Genomic DNA, 18,574 nt, shown 5'->3' with positions numbered 1-18,574 from the left:
ATAACGTGATGTTTCGGGTATTGGCTTCAATTGTAACACCCGGAATCTCGGACTGGGTAAACCCAGTCCAAGATGGACTGGACCGGATTGAGTGACCGTCTAGAGTTATGGTGACTCAGTCCACTTCATTGTTGAGGGAATGGTTCTTGACAATAGGAGCACAGTCATTTCTCATCCACTTGGATGAGCAGTGGAGTCCGGGGGTTTGAGTGTAGTGGCTGACGGTAGCGGCGTAGCGGCCACCTGCTGATGTGTCTCGAATTTCCCCGAGAGAGTCAGTGTCCCTCAATAAGGTGATGCCATCTGCGTAAAGGGTGCGGGGGAATTAGATTTTCTTAGTTGTCTGGAGAGACGTAGGTGGCTACGGTAAAGAGGAGGGAGAACAATAAAGGCCCCTGAGGTGTGCCGCGACTGTCGAGAGAGGTCCGGCATAATTTGATGTCTTTAATTTGGGGTGTTTTTTCAGGGCCGTTGAGAAAGTCAATATTGCAAAGAACATCCGAGTATAACAGCCTGTTTGATTGAGTTAGAAAGGATGGTCTTGTGTGCCACTTTATCGAATGCCCCTTCTAGACCAAAGGGAAGATTGGCTCGAAGGTAGTGACGGGTGGAGGAGGAAAGGACCTCTTGTTCGAGTTGGAGAAGGATGCACACTGAGCTATGATGCTGGCGGAAGAAGCCAAACATTGTGGTGGATATCTAATTGGTGGTTGCTAGGTATACGGCTCCAAACTTTTGAGTACAATGCATTCGAGGAGTTTTCCGACACTGGATATGAGGGAAATAGGCTGGACGCTATCTATGTGCCATGATTTGCCAGTTTTGGAACAAACCTGATCTTTGCTGACTTCCATCACGCGGGAATGTGACACGAGAACCAGAATAAGTCGAGGAGGTCAAGCGGAGTGGTTAAGGTATCATCCGCTAGGTTGGTTAGAAGACGATAAGTAACTTGACCAGCCGCTCTTAGCTTGCGACACTTGATGAGAGCTGCTTGAAGCTTGAAAAGTTAGATGTCTAGGTCGAGCTCCAGACTAGGGGAACCCAAGTAAGGTGCAGGGGGAGAGATAACGTCTGATTGTAGGTACTTGGCGTTAGCGGTTAGGATTAGGGCATCGGCGGCGCCGGTCTACACTTGCAAAATGTGAGCCATATTCCGATCGAATTCTCCTTTGCTTGCAACAAGATCGATTGGGTGGAGGAGGTTGTCCTATGTTTTGCGTGGGGTGAATGTCCCTAAGGAGGCTACGGCAGAGTTGAAGGCAATATGTTTGGCGTATACTCTGCCGTCTGATGAGCAAGAAACGCATTTCTGTGTCGGTGGTTCCGGTTATGGAGCTTCCGCTTGGCGTCTGGGAACCACACTGCAAGGAGCTTTCTAACACGAAATTTGAGGTTTCGAGATATCCGATACGCCGTTGCTAAGGTCGGGAGTGTTAATTTGGACTTTATGAAGGAAGTTGTGTATCCAGGATGGGAAGGTCAGGGTAGGGCCGATAAGACGAACAGTCAGGGCCTTATGAAATGAGTCCCAGTTCGTATGCCGAGCCGTCCATAATCGGGCCTTGTAATATTTTTTAGGGCAAGGCGGTTTGTAATGTTATGGTCCGAGTCAAGGTTTGTCCGCGTAGAAGTACACTTGGCATTAAGTCGGCCTGCACATGTGCAGCTTTCTCGCTCATGGCAGTCCTTTCAACAGTGATTACTCTGTAGCTATTTAACGAAATGTAAACTTATTTTGCGCAGCTAATATTGGGGACGAAAACTTGCTTTGTGCACAGTTTCAGGTCTCACACGTTGCGGGACTTGGTTCCTGAGCCATAGAAACTATCCAATAGCAATGCATGGGAAGTAAGATTTGAAAGCGAATTACACACAAAATAATCGGACTCCTGGGAAATTCTTTTAGTGTTTTCATCTTCGCGTTGACTGCTTGCTTTATGCCAAATATCACTTTCGTGAAGTGGTTTTTGTAGGTTCCTGAGAGGTCGGAATTTTGAGCGAGAAAGCTGGGTATGCATAGGGAGGCATCCGAGGATGTGTCATGACTGGTGCAGGAACCAGCGTGGGGGTGGAGGGTCATCTAGTTCGTTCTGCAGGAGGTTAAGCTGTTAGTGAATGGTAGAAGCGATTTGGTAGCTTTTTTTGGAGTGATACGTGTAGCACCTCAGGGGATGAGCGGAGTTGAAGCCACCCAATACGAGAGGATGCTGGCCAGCAAAGGTCCAAGTACCTTGCATTGCGGAACGAACGTCTGGAGACTTTTTTGAGGACGGACAGTAAACTTTGAGAATGGACATATTTGCCCTGTGCTTGGTGAAGCGGGGGAGAATTTTGAGGGTCTGATCACAGCCCTGTTACGGCGAAGAGTGCTGAACCAAATAAATTGAGCCACGGACCATAGTGGCCGCTGTGGTGTGCTTTGAGAAATGCGCTTTGAAGTGACAGATACTGGGAATTAACAAACTATTAGTTTCTTGGATTGATGTGATACCCGCTTGAGGGATTAAAATGTTCAGATAATGCTGGAGTGAGGCTGCTTTGCACTTGGATCCACGGCAGTTCTATTAAGGAAGTGCCGCGGTGTTTGGGTTTGGCTGTACCGTGGCCACCGAGGCATCAGCGAGAAGTAGTGCTTTCTAGGAATATTTCGGATGATGTGGAGCCGTGTTGAAATCATCTTCGGCATCTTGTGCGTCCCCAAGAGAGTGGCCGCACTGAGGTCATTAAAAGTTGTAGTCGTCTCGGGGCAGGTTTTGAGGCCTTGAAGAAGCTTTACGGGGAGGCTTGGAGGCGACGACTTCAATGAGGGCTGTCGGTGGGCTCCCCGCAGCAGCTGTGCTTCTTTCACGTCTGCGGTGAGCCTTAGATGCCACCTCGACGAAATTCCGGCTGTTTGTCGGGTTAGATACTGCGTGACCACTTCTGTTAATTCGAGATACATGTCGGAGTTAGGAAGAATAATTAAGTTACGAGATTCGGCGGACGTACAGCTGTTGTCAACGGATGTGCCTTGCGTTAGGAGCTGGGGCGCTAGGCCTATGACTCAAGGCGTCATGCCTAGTGTGAAAATCGAGAGCTATGGCCCTAATTCGGGCAAACGTTCACTTACGAGGTCGAATGTGGTGTACATGTGCCACAACTTTTTACACACTGTAGATGCACCATTTCGGATGTCGGGGAGAAACTACATCTTCGCTGGGCGATAAATTATGAAGCCCATACAATCCACGTGCGGCTCGGTCTGCTCCCTGTACCCCCCCCCCCCCCCCCCCCCATCTTTCCTGTCCCACATGCTTGACTCCCAGCAAGGTGACATGGACAGGCTGAGCGGGATGGATTCCGATTTATTTTTCCCACTTCTAGCCCGTTAGCCATTCCCTGCGCGGACATGTCTTCATGAAGAAAACAGGTGTCGCCTCATAACTACTCGCGATCATTTCTCGCTCCCGCGGACGTCGGCCTATTGCTGAGTTACGTGGCAGTGACACTATGTAAAAACAAGTATGGGTTCACCAAAATCTCACTGCCCGCCTTTTAACTGCCTGTCTTACGGACCCTAGTGCGTAGACATTCAACCTACTCTCTAACGATGTATCTTTAGAACCCATTTCGTTTTCCATATCGGCTACCCTTGTGCTCATTGTTCTCCGAGCAGAAGCCATACTTGAAAACAAAGGGAGAAGGTGGGTAGGTACATCCCACAATGCCGGCCACGAAAGAGCACTTGTACTCGAAATTTATTCGCTTTGGTACTCTCCTTACAGTCGTTTGAAAAACTATTGTGCTTAAAAGGGATTATTTTTAGGCCTATGACAGGCGCATACGTGGGTGTGGTAGTGGTAGCATAGTCGTGCTTTAGTCGGAACTGCCGACTAATTTACAGGTCTATACGCGAAGAAGCTAATAGTCAGCAATCAGTTCTTCGAGACATTATGTTAAGGGGTGCATAATGTTGCGTTTCCAGCTCTTAGTTAACGCTTTCAGAGTATAGAAGCTCCAATGCACCTCCGTTCGTTTTATTGGGTCCTATGCTCGGAAAGTGTAGGTAGCAAAGAAGCACTGTGGACTTTAGAAGACAAAGCTCATATCTTTCAACGCTACGCAGGATTTTGATTCCGCATTGAACATCATGCAAGGTTAGCGGTTTATTCTCGTTGATATGCATCCAGCCTGGTGCGACAAGGAGTTTTTCATTTGCCAAGAAACATGCGCCAAGCCATCAAAAAGTCACTGCTCGCTTCCGATTGCTATCTAAGCAGCACAAACACACCGAAAAGGCATGTTTGCTCAGCGACCCTCATTTAAGCAAAGTCACTCTTGACGCACTTGCGCGTAACTTCAAACATTGCTATCGACCCTCGTTCTGCCTGCCAGCATGAGCCCAAATGCGGTGTTTTTCGCAGCGCTTGCAATGTCGTTTCACCTTTTATGAAACAGCGCGGCCGTTTTCTTTATTTTGACAGGAATGCGCGGGACAGCGACAATGTCAGTTAATTACCTTCTGTTGCTGCGTAGCGACGACGGCGGCTTTGGATAAAAAAGAAAACTAAACAAGATTTATTGTGCGAACTTGCGCCATAAGAAAGAAATCAGCAACGGCCCAACAAAACGAACAGGCGCGTGCCGTCGGATCGAACAAACACCGTCTCGATTAACAGGCCTCAGCAACAAAACACACGTCACACTGTGCGGATTCAGAACTTCTTATTTGTTGTCGTCTCCCATGGCTATTGTAATTTTAAACTGCGACAAAAAAAAAAAATCCCACAATCTGTCCACTACCATGATGGTTTTTTTTTTCGTTCTGTGCCCAGGCCTGTTAATCGGCACGGTGCAAGTCCAGCATGGCATTCGTAGCCTGGAGCCTTTTAAGCGCAGTCACGGTCCTTCTCGCTTCGTCAGGTAGCATAAACGGCGATTCCGCTAATTTCAAGTAACAGCATCAGCAGCAAAACTGTTGTTGAAAGCACGTGGGCGGATTCTTTGCGCAAAAATAAAAGGTAATCAGGACCAAACGCGCCGAGCGGTGTCGGCGTCAGACGGCATAAATAACCGTTTGAAAAAAGCAAAGGAAAGACGTCGAAGCATTGATTTGACGCTAAACGAAACGCGTCGTAAAAAGTACACATTGGACAACCTCAGTGACCGGGCTGGCATATTGCTTAACGGTGTCGTATGTTGCATGTTGTGTTCTCGGTAAACTGTTACTCGTTGGTACGCGCAATTCTGCCGGCCTTTTCTGTGGGCCATAACAACGTATGAACGTCAAACTTCGTGTCCTCATTATCAGCGAGCGATAGCACTGCGCCAAGCATGGTGGTCAGCTATCCTGCGTAAACAGGGCGCTGTGGTGTCACTAGCGCCATCTCTTGTACTCCAGAGCAACTCGCATGCTGCTGTGTAGAATTTTTTAAAACTCAGACGACCTCGGGTCCGACCTGAAAACTCAGGCCGTAGCTGTGTTTCCAGCGTGCGCTGTTAAACTCGGGCATGAAACGCCTATCGCTTCGGCTGCCGACTATGGCGGCCAGCGTCCCTCCTGGGTAGGCGGCTGTCTGAAGCCCTTCGCACATAAAAATGGACGGGTACCCACCACGATAGTTCAGTGCCTAAAAGCGTCGTGCTGTTGAGCCAAAGGATGCGCGTTCGATCCCAGCGGCAGCGGCCATTGATCTAATGGAGGCGAAAGCGCCTGTGTGTCGAGATTTCGGCGCACCCCAAGTATACAGTAAAGTTTAAAAGCAAGTAGGCCTATATCCGTAGATTAGAGTGTCGTGAATAGAAAAATACCACAGAAGATGGCAAAGGGGTAAAATAAAATACCACTACCCCATAGACTTTCCCGCACTACATTTGGTGGCATCAAGAATCTTGAATGGGCGGGACAGCGCTTGCTTCAGCGTTTTCGTGAAACAAATGCTGAGGCAGGGACACATAAATTCCAAATTAATGTATGTGGGAGCTCCTACTCACCACGTGTCTCAAAAAGAGCAAATTTTTAGGTAAAACATTACTAAGGAGGTTCTTTTACTATAACCGCAGGTATAGTCTCGATTTCGATCCAATGTTTCGGAAGGCCGTAAGTAATGATAAAAGTCTTAGGCGAGTGAGCGCGAGAGTCATATACCCCTGTTTACAACCAGTGGGGGAACTCCGAGATTAGTGGCGCGAAAACCTAAACGTCTTTGTCCAGAAGTTAGCCACCATGCTGAGTAGTTTCTGCTACTTCTCATATGCGGCGGCACTTCCTCTCCTTTGGTGGAAATACTTTGTAGACGGTCCCACTTCACTATGCGTCACGTGATCTCCTGCGGAGCGCAAAGGCGGAAGGGACACAAAACAGAGAAACGAAAGCTTTAAATGGGCCTTGAAGACAAATACAAATTCGTTTTATTCGCGAGACTTGGTGTTTTATAGTGCCCCCAGCGCTTGCCCGGCAGCAAATAACGCTTTATTCAGTGAGAAATTCAACATTTTAAGCTAAAAGCTTAATTCTCCCGCTAAATCGTGTGTTTCGTGACGTCAGCGATGACGTGTTTGGGGAAGATACCAAAATGAAAGTTAGTGTGTTTACTAAGGCCATTGCATAGGTGGCGCCACAATACATCTCAAGGACCGCTGACCGCATTTGCTGTGTGTTGACCGGATTTGTACCTAGCTTACTTTTACTACGGTTGATAGCAATCGTCCGTGAAAGATTGGTTATGCTCGACAGTGTCACGTAAGTGGCGATGCCGCTTATGCCAGCTGTTTAGTGTCGTGTCAGACAGGCCCAACGCGTACGACGGCTGTGCATCTTCGGCACGCACTGGTGCTTCTATATATACTTCTTCCTTCGTAAGTTCTATTGTGTACCACACCATTCGTATTTCTATAATAATAACGTGTAATAAATTTACGCGCAAATAGCACGTTCCGTAAGGTTATAATCCCTGTTTAATTTACGTAGAATGTTGTCGGCCTCAGCCAATCGCAACGAGCTGCCCACACTACGTCATAGGTTTAGTGCGGAAAAGTGGCTAGGGTGTCGGATGTCTATTCTCTGTTTTCCTCATTATTGGCCGTGAGGCCCACCACTGGAGAGGCCGGCGCTGCAATCGTTTTGACGTCACTTGTAGGATCACCGTTCCTATCTTGCTGCGTAGTTGGCTTGCAGCGCCTGACACTTCGCTTAGGAAGCGCGTTCTAAAAGTATTTTCGTGTTAATTTCCTTCGTTTGAAGTTAATCCTCAGTGCATAAAGCGCAGTTCGACCTCATGGGGACTTTATAACCGTATCAACTGTGGTAGATTATCCGCAAACACCATGAGCGTGGTGGTGTATTACGTATGCGACCGAAGCGTAAGCAGCGGCTTGCTTCCCCGATCAACAATGTGGACTACGACGATCGCCCAGTGAAGTTTCTAGATTTCCCTTGTTTGCAAGAAATGTATAAAGCAGGAAATCGTGAAGCTTAAACTGCTCGCAGAAGAACACGCACCCGCAGTGCCTGCCCGAACGGCCGACGGTGCGGCTCCAACCGACGCAGGTCGCGGCAGCAACAACTTGTCGCCGCTTTTTAAAATCACACAAGTCGTGAAAAAAAAGTTACAGATTGGTGAAAGTGGATGTTCGTGTGATGAAAAATTCTGATAGGTAGTGTCATCAGCTGTGGTTTTCAAAGCGATGCTCAAATATCTGCCGCGATTTACGCCGACCGGCCGCGGAGGTCGGTCCCGGCAGCGTCGGCCCGTTCACGCACGGTGCGGCGAGCGGCCGAAGGACGGCTATGCTTACGCGCAAGAATCGGCCGAGGCCGTGCAGGTATCTTGATCTTAGATCGCTTCAACGGAAATCACCACGCTGACAGAGTTCCCAGCGCGGTGAAACGTTCTGTTAGGGACTGTCATTCGCAACTCTAACGGCGATGAAATATCTGCTGCGACGCCAAGCCTAAAGTTCCCAACATCCGATTACGTGCATCCGAAGCCGGCTGCGAGCTGTTGGAGAAGGCCCTCCCGTCGCGCACGCGCGTGTTGAGTTTGGGTTCCTCTAACTTCTTGGGGGCCCCAAACGCTCGGTTCTCCTATTTTAAATCTCCCCATTACCCGAAATCATTAACGACGTGTTTCGCCTCGTACGCAGCCTCGCCTTCTGTGAGCAGTCGTGAGTTTCGAAATTGATGCTTGAGAAAGGTCGGCTCACTGTAAACCTACAAAACACGCTGCAATTATAAATTAACACGCGGAGCGCCTAATGAAAACTAAATATAGCCTTGTCCAAACCCGCTCGAAGGCGTTAAAAACTAGCGTTCATACCGTTCATACATTGCGGACAAGTTGTCGAGAAAAGTAAACATCAGCCGTGCAGAGTACAGGCTACGGCAGTGATCGTTAATCAAATCCGGGCATGACTATAAAAACATCGCAGGGGAAATAGACACTGATTAAGCCAAACTGCAGACCAGAACAATACTTTTAAGCATGTGCGGCGAAACAACCTGATCACCGTTCTCGCGTAGTCATTCATTTACCAGGCAATACGAGCAGTTCGCGCGGTGCGATCATAAGTGAGCGACGCGTTTCCGTCGCTGTTACAAGGTGTTTCCTTGCACACACATGTCCCGTCACAAGTATTTCATAATGAATTTACAGCGTACTTTTCTCGGCATCAGTTGCATCGTCCTTGGCGTTAGCTGCCTGTGTCTGTAAGAGCTGTGGGTCGCTATAGTAGCAACTACCTAAACGCGGTGCTGTCGCCGGGAGCAAGCGAGTCGCTGATTGCTTGCCCGAATTATTTGGTTTACAGACTACTTTTTTGGTAATTTGCATCAAATCCACAAAGAGGGGGCAAGACGGTGGCCACAAAAAAAAAAAAAAAAAAAAAAAAAAACACGCTTCCGCATACGCACGGGAAATGTGTTGTAGCAGACGACAACACGATTCGGCGTCCTACAAGTGACGTCACTCGTAGGTGGCGCCACGGTATCTCCTCGAGGCCAATACAGCTGATTTGGGTGGAGTTTGCGTTAAGAGTTGTGAAAGTGCTATTCTAACGAAACAATCTTTCGAATTAACCGAACTTGCATTTTGTCTTCATGGCCACCTTAAATGAGCTTCTTTGTGGCCCTGAGTACTGGAATACAATGACCACCACTGATCTGAAAACATTGTCATAATAGCCGGTAGAGCTTGCATATCTAACATGACCGCGCCCGTTCTATGCCATATTGTTCATAATTGTGTTTTTAGCTTACTCATTTAACTCCTGGAAGGGCACCAGACAGCAGTGCGTGAGACTTATCGACTGTTGAGTGAAAGCTTGCAGAGGAAGGCAGATTTAGGTTTGTTTGTACTTGACGCAAAACAAACATTTTATGTAGCGAGTTAAAACAGAAGTATTTATGACAAATCTACTTCACAGCGCCAATATGTACGCCAGTTTATTCAACGATACTAAAGAATAATAAAAAAAAAGACGGAGACCTATTTTGTCGCCTTTAGCTTTGCCGTATATGTTGCAGTACTCAGAAGTAAAGCAGCGCAGAATGCCAATTTTTCTATTAGAATCTTCGGGTTAGGAGCTGTTGAAGAGAATCTGCAACAGACCCGCCGCGGTGGCTCAGTGGCTAAGGCGTTGCGCTGCTGAGCACGAGGTCGCGGGTTCGATTCCCGGCCGCGGCGGCCGCTTTTCTAATGGAGGCGAAAAGCAAAAATGCCCGTGTGTACGAGATTTCGGCGCACGATAAAGATCCCCAGGTGGTCAAAATTAATCCGGAGCCCTCCACTACGGCGCGCCTCATCGTCTGCGTTGCGTCGGCGCGTTAAACCCTACAATCAATCAATACTTCGTGAATCTGCAACACTTCTTTCAACTTTTTTTTTGAAATCTTAAATGCTTGCAGAATGTAGTAACCCAAAACACCCAGTACTTAGATTAGGGGGTCGCAAAGTACCTCAGCAAAAGTTACTGCTCTATGCCCATCAGATAACTTGCAAACTCGCTCAAAAGATTTTTCTCTCTTTCCCGGTCTTGATGTTGTTCGACGGCTCGAATTAAGTCACTAAGGCCATGTAGCGGCTGTTGGACGGTTTTCCTTCAGTTGCAGCACTGAACGCTTTTCGATAGCAACTTAAAAAAAGCCACAAAAACAAAGCAGAAATGCAAGGCGGATCTGGTGCGACGAGCAAATAACGCTGTGCCGCTCCGTGCTGGCGATAACTATAGCTGTCGCAGTGGTTCCTGACGCGACGGAAAGAGTGAACACGCTTATCGAAAGTGTTGCAGGGTACCGTTAGCTTCCTTTAGTTTGTGCACGAAAAGGGCCTCATCGAATAGTCTTTTCTTATTTTTTGTTAGTTTCGACGAGTGTAAGAATTGCAGTTACTCAAAAACGTTGCCCGGCGTTTAGGTCTGTCTTAGCCGTGTGGCTATGCGCCGCCAGGTGCATTAAACGGGGCTTTGGTAAAGTGGGAATCGCGTCTGTTGGTGTTGGGCACATTGGCGTTCTGTACCGCTCCTCGTGAAGAACGGCGACGCAGACAACAAATCCGAGAAGCAGCCAGGTAAAGATTCGAGCATCAAAGTAAAACCAGAAGCGAGCCAGCACTGCTAGTATATACTAACTCCAGATTCGCACAGTTTTGGCGGCGTTGTGGAGCGCCCGTCAATCGCAAGATCGAGAGGATGGCTGACGTTTCTGCGCGCGCAGCATATTGCTCAGGAGCCGTCCTAAAAGCGTGCATAGCAATGACGGCGCCCTTCAGACTGTAAAGAGGTGATCAGACGCTGCGGTGCGCGTTTTCCGGCAAGTGATGAAAGGTACTCACTTGTCTCATGTAGCGCACCGGCGGCTGCAATAGAGAAATGCGAAAAGGGGTCACAGCTCTGTGCGCACACCAAGCACGCGAAACAAAAGAGGGGAATCAGCCTTACGCCATCTCCCTTGTCTCCTTTCTCTCCCTGGGGTCCAGGCTTGCCCTGCATGGGAGGTGCGTACCGTGAGCCCAGCGGCTGAGGCGGGCCCTAGTTCAAGCGGGCTCCGCAGCCAACACCAGAGGTGCATGGAGCTCTTACTTCACGTTCACTACTACTACAGGCAGTATTCTCGGCGAATAGCAAATGCCTTGTCTTCTGCAGAGCTCACCTGTTAAACAACCATTTCTACTTTAACTCAACACGGAGAGCGTCGAGAGTAAAAGTTCGTTGTTCCCTATTAAAAAATTATTGGCACTCAACCCTGCTGACACGACTGGATAGCGCAGCTGTTCAGATACCAGTAAAAATGGTATTGCAAAATGAGTGACGAATGCCCTTTGAACAGCAGCTTGACAATACCTCATCTAGGAGCGTGTGCGGTATAATTTACTGACATAAATCCTTGATCTAGATTTCGCCGCCCAACGAGGAGTCGGGTGCATACGTACCTAGTACCGGCGCACTTTGAAAAAGGACGCGGAATAACTTAGCGACCCCAGAGTTCCCTAACACACGCAGAAATCACACACCACACGACCTTTTTTGCTTTTGTTTTTCACCCAGGTCAAAGAAACCACAAGTAGCAGGCCTCAAGCTGAGCACACAACTTCTTCATCAGTAGCAGAACGCCTTATCCACTAAGCCACCCGCCCCCCACCCCCACCTCCTTGGGTAGGGGCAGTGATTGGCGACAGAACAACCAATGTCGTATAATGACCCATAAAAAATGGTGTGCAGGAAGACGAGATGCATCCTTCGCCTTGGTACGCTTGTGCCTGTCACACAAAAGACAAACACTGAAAGAGTCGTGAAGCACTTTGGCATGCCCTGCTAATGTGATATATTTTTAAACTTGTTCGGGTTCGCCCAACTGCAACCAATTTTATGTTTGTTTTTTATAAGACCTCGTCCCCCTTCGGCGATACTACCCAGCAGCTATTATCCGGCACTCACATATGTCTGCTTTCTTCGTCGTTGTGACTCTGAACTTAGCGTGCGTCATCCAGCGCACCGCTAACGTCAACGTCGAACACCTCCCCGTGCACTTCCCGACTGTGCTCCAGTTTTGAAACGCCTTTTCTCACGCTCGTTGAACTAAGCAAGGCCTATTGCCAGAGTTCAATATAAACTCTGACCGCGTGATTTTCTAGCTCTTTTATGACTCTCCCTACAGCGGTTGGCCCGTAGCCATTCTCCCGAGAATAACGCAGTTTGTCAGCTCGATAAAACGTAGTATGTGACTGCCTTTGACTTATAGCTGACCTATTGCCCAAATATATATAGAAACACAGAGAACGGCCCCTTCTGCATTCACTTCCTTGCGTATTAAGCACCACATGCATGGTTAGCGCAAGTAGCCATCACTTACGGGGGGACCAGGCAATCCGGGCATGCCCATCAGGCCCGGTGGACTGGTTTCGCCAGCGCTGCCTTTTTCGCCCTTGCTTCCCATGTCCCCCTGCGAAAGATATTCATGCTGTCAGTGTGCGCCCACAATCCAGAGAAAAGCCCACCGGTAAGTCTGGTCCATTCATGAAGTGCCTTGATGCGAACTTTCAAAGGTGCAAATATTACCCTCTGATTACCATTTTTAGGATACCAAGAGATCCCGTACGGTAGAGTGTGGTGCGAAAACACGCTCGCACACAGTTTAAATATTTCAGCATTAATTCCATTATCGCTTTTCATGAAATTGGTATTGGTAGGGTACAAAATATGAAACTAGGTGTCTCGCGTACACAAGCACATACAAGATGCACACTGAGTGATATACTGTATGCACATAATGCCACAGAAAGATGTCGCACGAAAGATTCCGTGAGTAAACACATGGAGTAAGGTGCGATCCTTAATAACATGGTAATTCGGATGCTGCAGATATATTTATATAGGCAAATTAAGGCGAGGTGGTGTCCTCATGTTCGCTATTGAAGAAGATAGTTGGAAAGGGACGCTGTTGTGTCCCGCCTATGGGACTTTTCTCGACCTTAATTGCTGTCATCCCTTATTACAGTCTTACCTAAATTTTGCAATACAATATATATATATATATATATATATATATATATATATATATATATATATATATATATATATATATATATATATATATATATATATATATATATATATATATATAAGAAACTTTGAACAAGGTAACAGCACGATTGTTGCCAACGTTTCCGCAAAGAGACTTGCCCTGATGAAAGCAAGTCTCTTTGCTGAAACATTGGCAACAATCGTGCTTTTACCTTGTTCAAAGTTTTCTTTTCTTGTGTTCTCTACCATCTTCAAAAGTTCAACTGCTCCCTATATATATATATATATATATATATATATATATATATATATATATATATATATATATATATATATATATATATATATATATATATATATATATATATATATACATAACACTTCCTTTCTTCAGGTACTCTGAAGAAAGGAAATCCGCTTCCTGCAACGTCAGTAAACTTTTTGTAACGTTTTTCTCCTGCGTCTCTGTGTACCTTATTTCCTCGCGCTCTTTGCGAGTTTTTTTGTTTCCAGATAATAACATACATACATACATACATACATACATACATACATACATACATACACACATACATACATACATACATACATGTCCTAACTGCCCCGAAAGGACAGCTCCATGCATACCTTTAGTGAGGTGCGGATGTGATATGATCTTAATATACTGCCATTTCGCATTGTTGTTTGCTATTGCGGAGGACGCCTAAAGAGACACTAAGGGCTGAAATGTGTAAGCTTGAGCTTGGTGCGGTGGGGTTAGGAAAAAAGATACAAAGAAAAAAACTGCTGTTGCCTGTAAAGGGTGCACCACCGCAGATAAGGTATTATAGCAGTGAAGCTGACTTTCGCGCCTGCTCGAGTGTGAGCACAAGGGGTATATGCGTATGCGCACCCCTTACTACACTATTTTAAAGGCGACAGTCTATCTAGACGCTAAAAAAATGGCGCAGCTTGCACTAGTGGTGCAAGGCTGAAGAAACAGCGGAGCTGGGGGTCGACCTAGCTTCTTCCCCCTGGGATCCGCTGTCAGTGTGAGGGAACGACCGGAACGGACTTGTAATATCCGGTGTCATGCTGGCGAAGGCGTCCCCGTACCGAGCTCCGTCGCCTCGGCCATGCTGTGGTAGCGGAAGAGCTGCCTCGGTGTTGACGACAAAAAACTGAGAGCAAAACTTAACTGCTTTACTGCATGGCGAGAGATGAACAGCGACGATACAGGAACATCATGGAGTCGACAAGCATAGCGGCACTCCCAGTTCAGCCCACAATGTCGACTGATACGGGCCACTGAAAGGGGTATACACAAGTGCCAACGAACAGACTTTCCCAGTGCTTTGCGCAGGGCCCGAACAAAGTACACACATGCAAGAACACCCTTCCCGGTCCCGTGATAGCCGGTGTACGTTGAGTCAGGGGGGGAGAGGAGATCTCAGCAGGTGAAGTCTGTTCGCAGAGTCAAGTATCAACACGACCCCGCTAGCACCCGTTTGTTCCGGATTTTGCAACTGCAGCGGGCGTGAATCGTTGCTGACGAGGGTCTGCGCGGCAGGCACGCTTCCACTTGTCGTAACTTGTTTGAGGAGGGCGGACTTTGCTGCAGCACACAACTTCACTGCACTACACCGAACTTGTAGCATGTGCGCACAATGTAGCGGCGCGCTGAATCGTAACACCGGCTAAACTTGGCCTCACCCCTCAACACGTAGCCAAGCCTAGCAAGAAAATCGCAAAACCCAAACAAATTTAGCTAACCCTAGCAAAACTTAGCAAAACCGGAAAAAGCTAGGTCGACCCCCGCTCCACTTTTTCTCCCGCCCTGCACTAGTGCAAGCTGTGCCAATTTTTTTGTTGTTGTTGTAGCTGAAAGATCATACTACGTTTTGAAGCTTTCTCATATATTGTTCGGTGAACAACGATGTGTTCGCCTAGGAAGAAATAATTTAGGACGGCATTTCCCTGCGCCGTTTCCCTCCATTTTTTGTGACGTTAAAAAGCACGCCACAAAGCGTAGAGAGAGCCAGGGCCTTGTTCTTCTCTTTACTTGATCGTCGCCATTTCCCTGAAAGCCTGTACTGATTGGCTTCCACTTTCGTCACAAATATTGAAAGCCAATCAGACAGGGCGTTTTTCCGGCATCTTGGTATGTTGGCTCCCCAAGCCGGACGGTCATCAAGCTCCCCCCTCTTTGCTGCCGATAGCCGAGCGTTCCTGTGAGGTACTGCAGCCGGGGAGAAGGCGCAGAAAATACGTGCGCAATTGCCTATAAACAAAGTTAACGACCGTTCCGTTCGTGCAGCATAGATAATTGCACTAATCTTCTGTGGTTTTACTGCTCGCTGTTGTATATTTATATGCGAATAGTAAATAGGCACGATAGGTTTTCACATAACGAACCTCCTGAATGCGCTTGTACCGCAAGGCCAATCAATGAAATCGAAGCTGAAACAAAGCCTACTGTCCGGTATCAGGCATCCCATATTATAATGTTTACTTTCTGAGATTGATGTCTTTTAGAAAACATGGGCTGAACTGTTGTTCCCACTTACATTTATTGTATACTTACATGTCTCATCCTCATTGTTCACTTGAGAAAAATGTTCAGGCAAGCTCGAGATGTACCATTTCACCGTGCACGATTGCTGTCACAATCGTAGCGCGGGAAAGTGTGTGGGGCACTGATACCTGTTTTCATCCTTTCGGCTTATTCTGGCCTAGCCAACAATAACGGCTGCTGCGAGTGTTAAATTTTTATTCACGACACTGTAATCTACCAATATGGGCCGACTTGTTTTAACACTGTACAGTGTGCCTGTAATTATCGAGTAGTGTTACCGTTATGTAAGCCTTCAAGTGAATTCAGGATTTTCGGCTTACCGCGTGCCGAAATTTTGTACACACTGTCATTTGTGTATTTCGCCCGCATGAGAAGTGATGATTCAGCGATCAGGGATGGAACATTTAATTCTGTGCGCTGACAACTGCTAGTTATTGTCATAGCCGTAGTGTAGGTCCACGATGCTTCCATGGCGATTACGTTGAGAGTAGATTGAGTGTGTACGATTTTAGGAGCGATGTCTTGCCGTAGGGGCAGTTTTTTTTTTCGGCAAGGTTTATATCTAACCAAGTGAAAAAACAAAGGCAGTACGTGCACTTCATTGCGGCAAGAGGCATTTTAGTTCATTTACGGTAACAACTAACGTTCGTAGGCCATGTTTCGTCTCAGATTAGGTGGTACAGGAGGACATGGTGTTCGTTTGATTATGGAAGCATCCTGGGAGCACTTAAATGGGTGAAGTGAGTAAATCTGCACTATGCTCTTCCCGTGCAACATAAGCCGAGCTGCACTCATTTTATTTCAGGTCTCCTGGGGATTTTCGCTTCCCCCACCAGCTATACAAAGTAGCATTGATAGTGGCCACCGAGTACCATGTCACCCGAGCGTAATACTCACCGGTGGTCCAGGTCGGCCCGGCACGCCATCTTCGCCTGGCCTGCCCGGGTGGCCCACGCTTCCCTTCTCGCCCTGCGCGCGCCAAACAGTGAAAGCATGCCTGCTTTACCCACCATTCAGCATAGCTCTAGCGAAGACATCTTCTACACTTGTAGCGCGAGAAAGTTGCAGTTCAGATGCGCGCCTCACGTTGCTCTAGCTATTGTCAACGCCACCAGAATATAGCACACTGCGGGCTGCTACTACTCGCGATGGCCGGCGTAGGAAGTACAACGCGTCAGGGCGCATGGCTGTCCAAAAAGCTTCCCATCGTGCTGCCATTTTGAGCAGCGCGTTCGCGCGCCAAAGTACCAGTTCGTTCGTTCGCGAGAAGTACAGCCGGACAAACAAAATGAAGACCTGCGTTATCGGCCCTATCTCTACACGTTGAACAGTTCAGCAACTGATATATAATTTCAAAATTTGAAGAAATTCTGTTAGGGGACACGTGTTATTAATCAAGAATAAAAAAAAAAGCTGATCGCGGTACAGAAAAGAAACCAAGTCCTTAGAAAGTTTTCTTCTAAAACATTCCGGCAGACTTGCGATTACATGATGGGTCATACAATATGCAAACAATATTCTAAGAGACTGACGTAGCTTAACGCTAACGTTTCTCATGAAGAGTGCGTATAATAGTCGCTCGGAAAACTTTGAGTGGCGCCTTCGTATGCGCAGCGAAGCTCCCGCTGCCGCACCCAACTGTCAGCAAACGCGCTTGGTTGCCTTGCTGCGCTCCGCAACAAGGCAACCAGTCGTCTTTGCATCCTCAGCTTCCTCACGGGCTTTCAATGAACGACGCGTACGGCAGCCAGGGTGTTTCAAGTGGGGAAACGTGCTCACGATCTCGGGCACTTCTATGCCTCGCTCGGTGCGCAAACAACGGTAAATTCCCAGGTCAGTGTGCCCGGCGTGCGCGCGAGCAACCGGGTGTTGTCGTCTGTACGTCGAAAGTGGACAATCCTCTTCGAAGTGTTCTGCCTACATCAGCCAAATAACGATCGTACGTTCGTAATTCTTAGCGTTATTATTCACTATTTTATTACTTTTTGTATGCTTAGGACAATAGTAAACGCTAGTGGGGGGCTCTTTACGCGATTTGCATTTTGGCCCCGAGACATAATTAACCTAGGTTACGAAGAAGCGAGCGCCTAAGCACGTGGGCGCCGGAGTTGCTGGGTATCTGGCGCCTCGCCGTGGCCTCGCAGCGACGCTAACGCCCTTTCTAGGGGCTAATATTGCGACTACAGTATGTCCCTGAATGTCCGCGTTGCATTTCTTCTTGTTAGGGTTCAAGTTCCCTTTCACCGCGATGTAGGAGCGACATAGTCCCCAAGACGTTGTGACGCCGAACCCCAGGCTACCCTTCGCGACGCAAAACATATAATGAGCAACATACATAACAACCCCCTTCACATAGGCCATTTTGTTTGTTTTTAAAACACCGTACATTTTGCAAATTAATGAATACTAAATGTTCGTGCATAGTATGTGCCCCTTTTTTTTTACCCCGGGTTTGGCGGACGCTATAGCACGTTCACTGCTAGATCAGGGTTATCAAACACGCGGACCTTTCAATTGCGGCCCGGTCCACTCATGAGTGTCTTCGTTCATTTATTTTTATTTGCTTTTTTAGGGCGAATGCGTGTGTGCGCGCCTTGCTCGCGTCAAATCCTGACGCCAAATTCCATTCAAAAATGACCCGGCATATTTACGAGATGACGGAAAGGACTTGTTTCTTCCAAATGGCCGCATGAGCTGACATTTCGTTATCGCCCTCTCCCCCCTTCGTTTCAACCTTCTTCACTGTTCTGGCCCTTGCGGGACTAAATTTCGTGACTGCGGCCGGCTCACTGGTGTGAGTTCGAGACCCCTGGCCTAGATTAATGTGCCCTTCTGCTTCTGAGCAACAACTTTTGTGTATGCCAAACGCATCAAACTGCACCAAATTAACTTCAAGAATTCCATAGTTCCATTAGTTTTTCTGACCACAGGAAAGAAAGCATTTACACGTCAAGACAGCCTTGCTCGTTCCTGCATGCCTCTCAGTAAGAGCACGAATGAGGTACGGAGCAGCCATGCGTT

At 47.5% G+C, this 18,574-nt stretch overlaps 1 protein-coding gene across 6 annotated transcripts in view; it reads right to left on the bottom strand.

The window, feature by feature from the left end:
• LOC144146608 (uncharacterized) overlaps positions 1-18,574 on the bottom strand; it is a 478,728-nt gene that overhangs the window by 62,746 nt on the left and 397,408 nt on the right. For all 6 annotated transcript variants that reach the window (XM_077678547.1, XM_077678552.1, XM_077678560.1 and 3 more), the window contains 4 exons: positions 16,451-16,522; positions 12,329-12,418; positions 10,918-10,962; positions 10,812-10,835 (listed from right to left, as the gene is read on the bottom strand). In XM_077678547.1, coding sequence (XP_077534673.1) covers positions 10,812-10,835; positions 10,918-10,962; positions 12,329-12,418; positions 16,451-16,522 — 231 coding nt within the window. The remainder of the gene's footprint in view (positions 1-10,811; positions 10,836-10,917; positions 10,963-12,328; positions 12,419-16,450; positions 16,523-18,574) is intronic.

This window comes from Haemaphysalis longicornis, unplaced genomic scaffold, assembly GCF_048455015.1.
Source record: "Haemaphysalis longicornis isolate Haplotype H1 unplaced genomic scaffold, Haemaphysalis longicornis Haplotype H1 scaffold_1, whole genome shotgun sequence".
NCBI classification, from domain to species: Eukaryota; Metazoa; Arthropoda; class Arachnida; order Ixodida; family Ixodidae; genus Haemaphysalis; species Haemaphysalis longicornis.
This window is presented reverse-complemented; position numbering and strand designations above follow the sequence as displayed.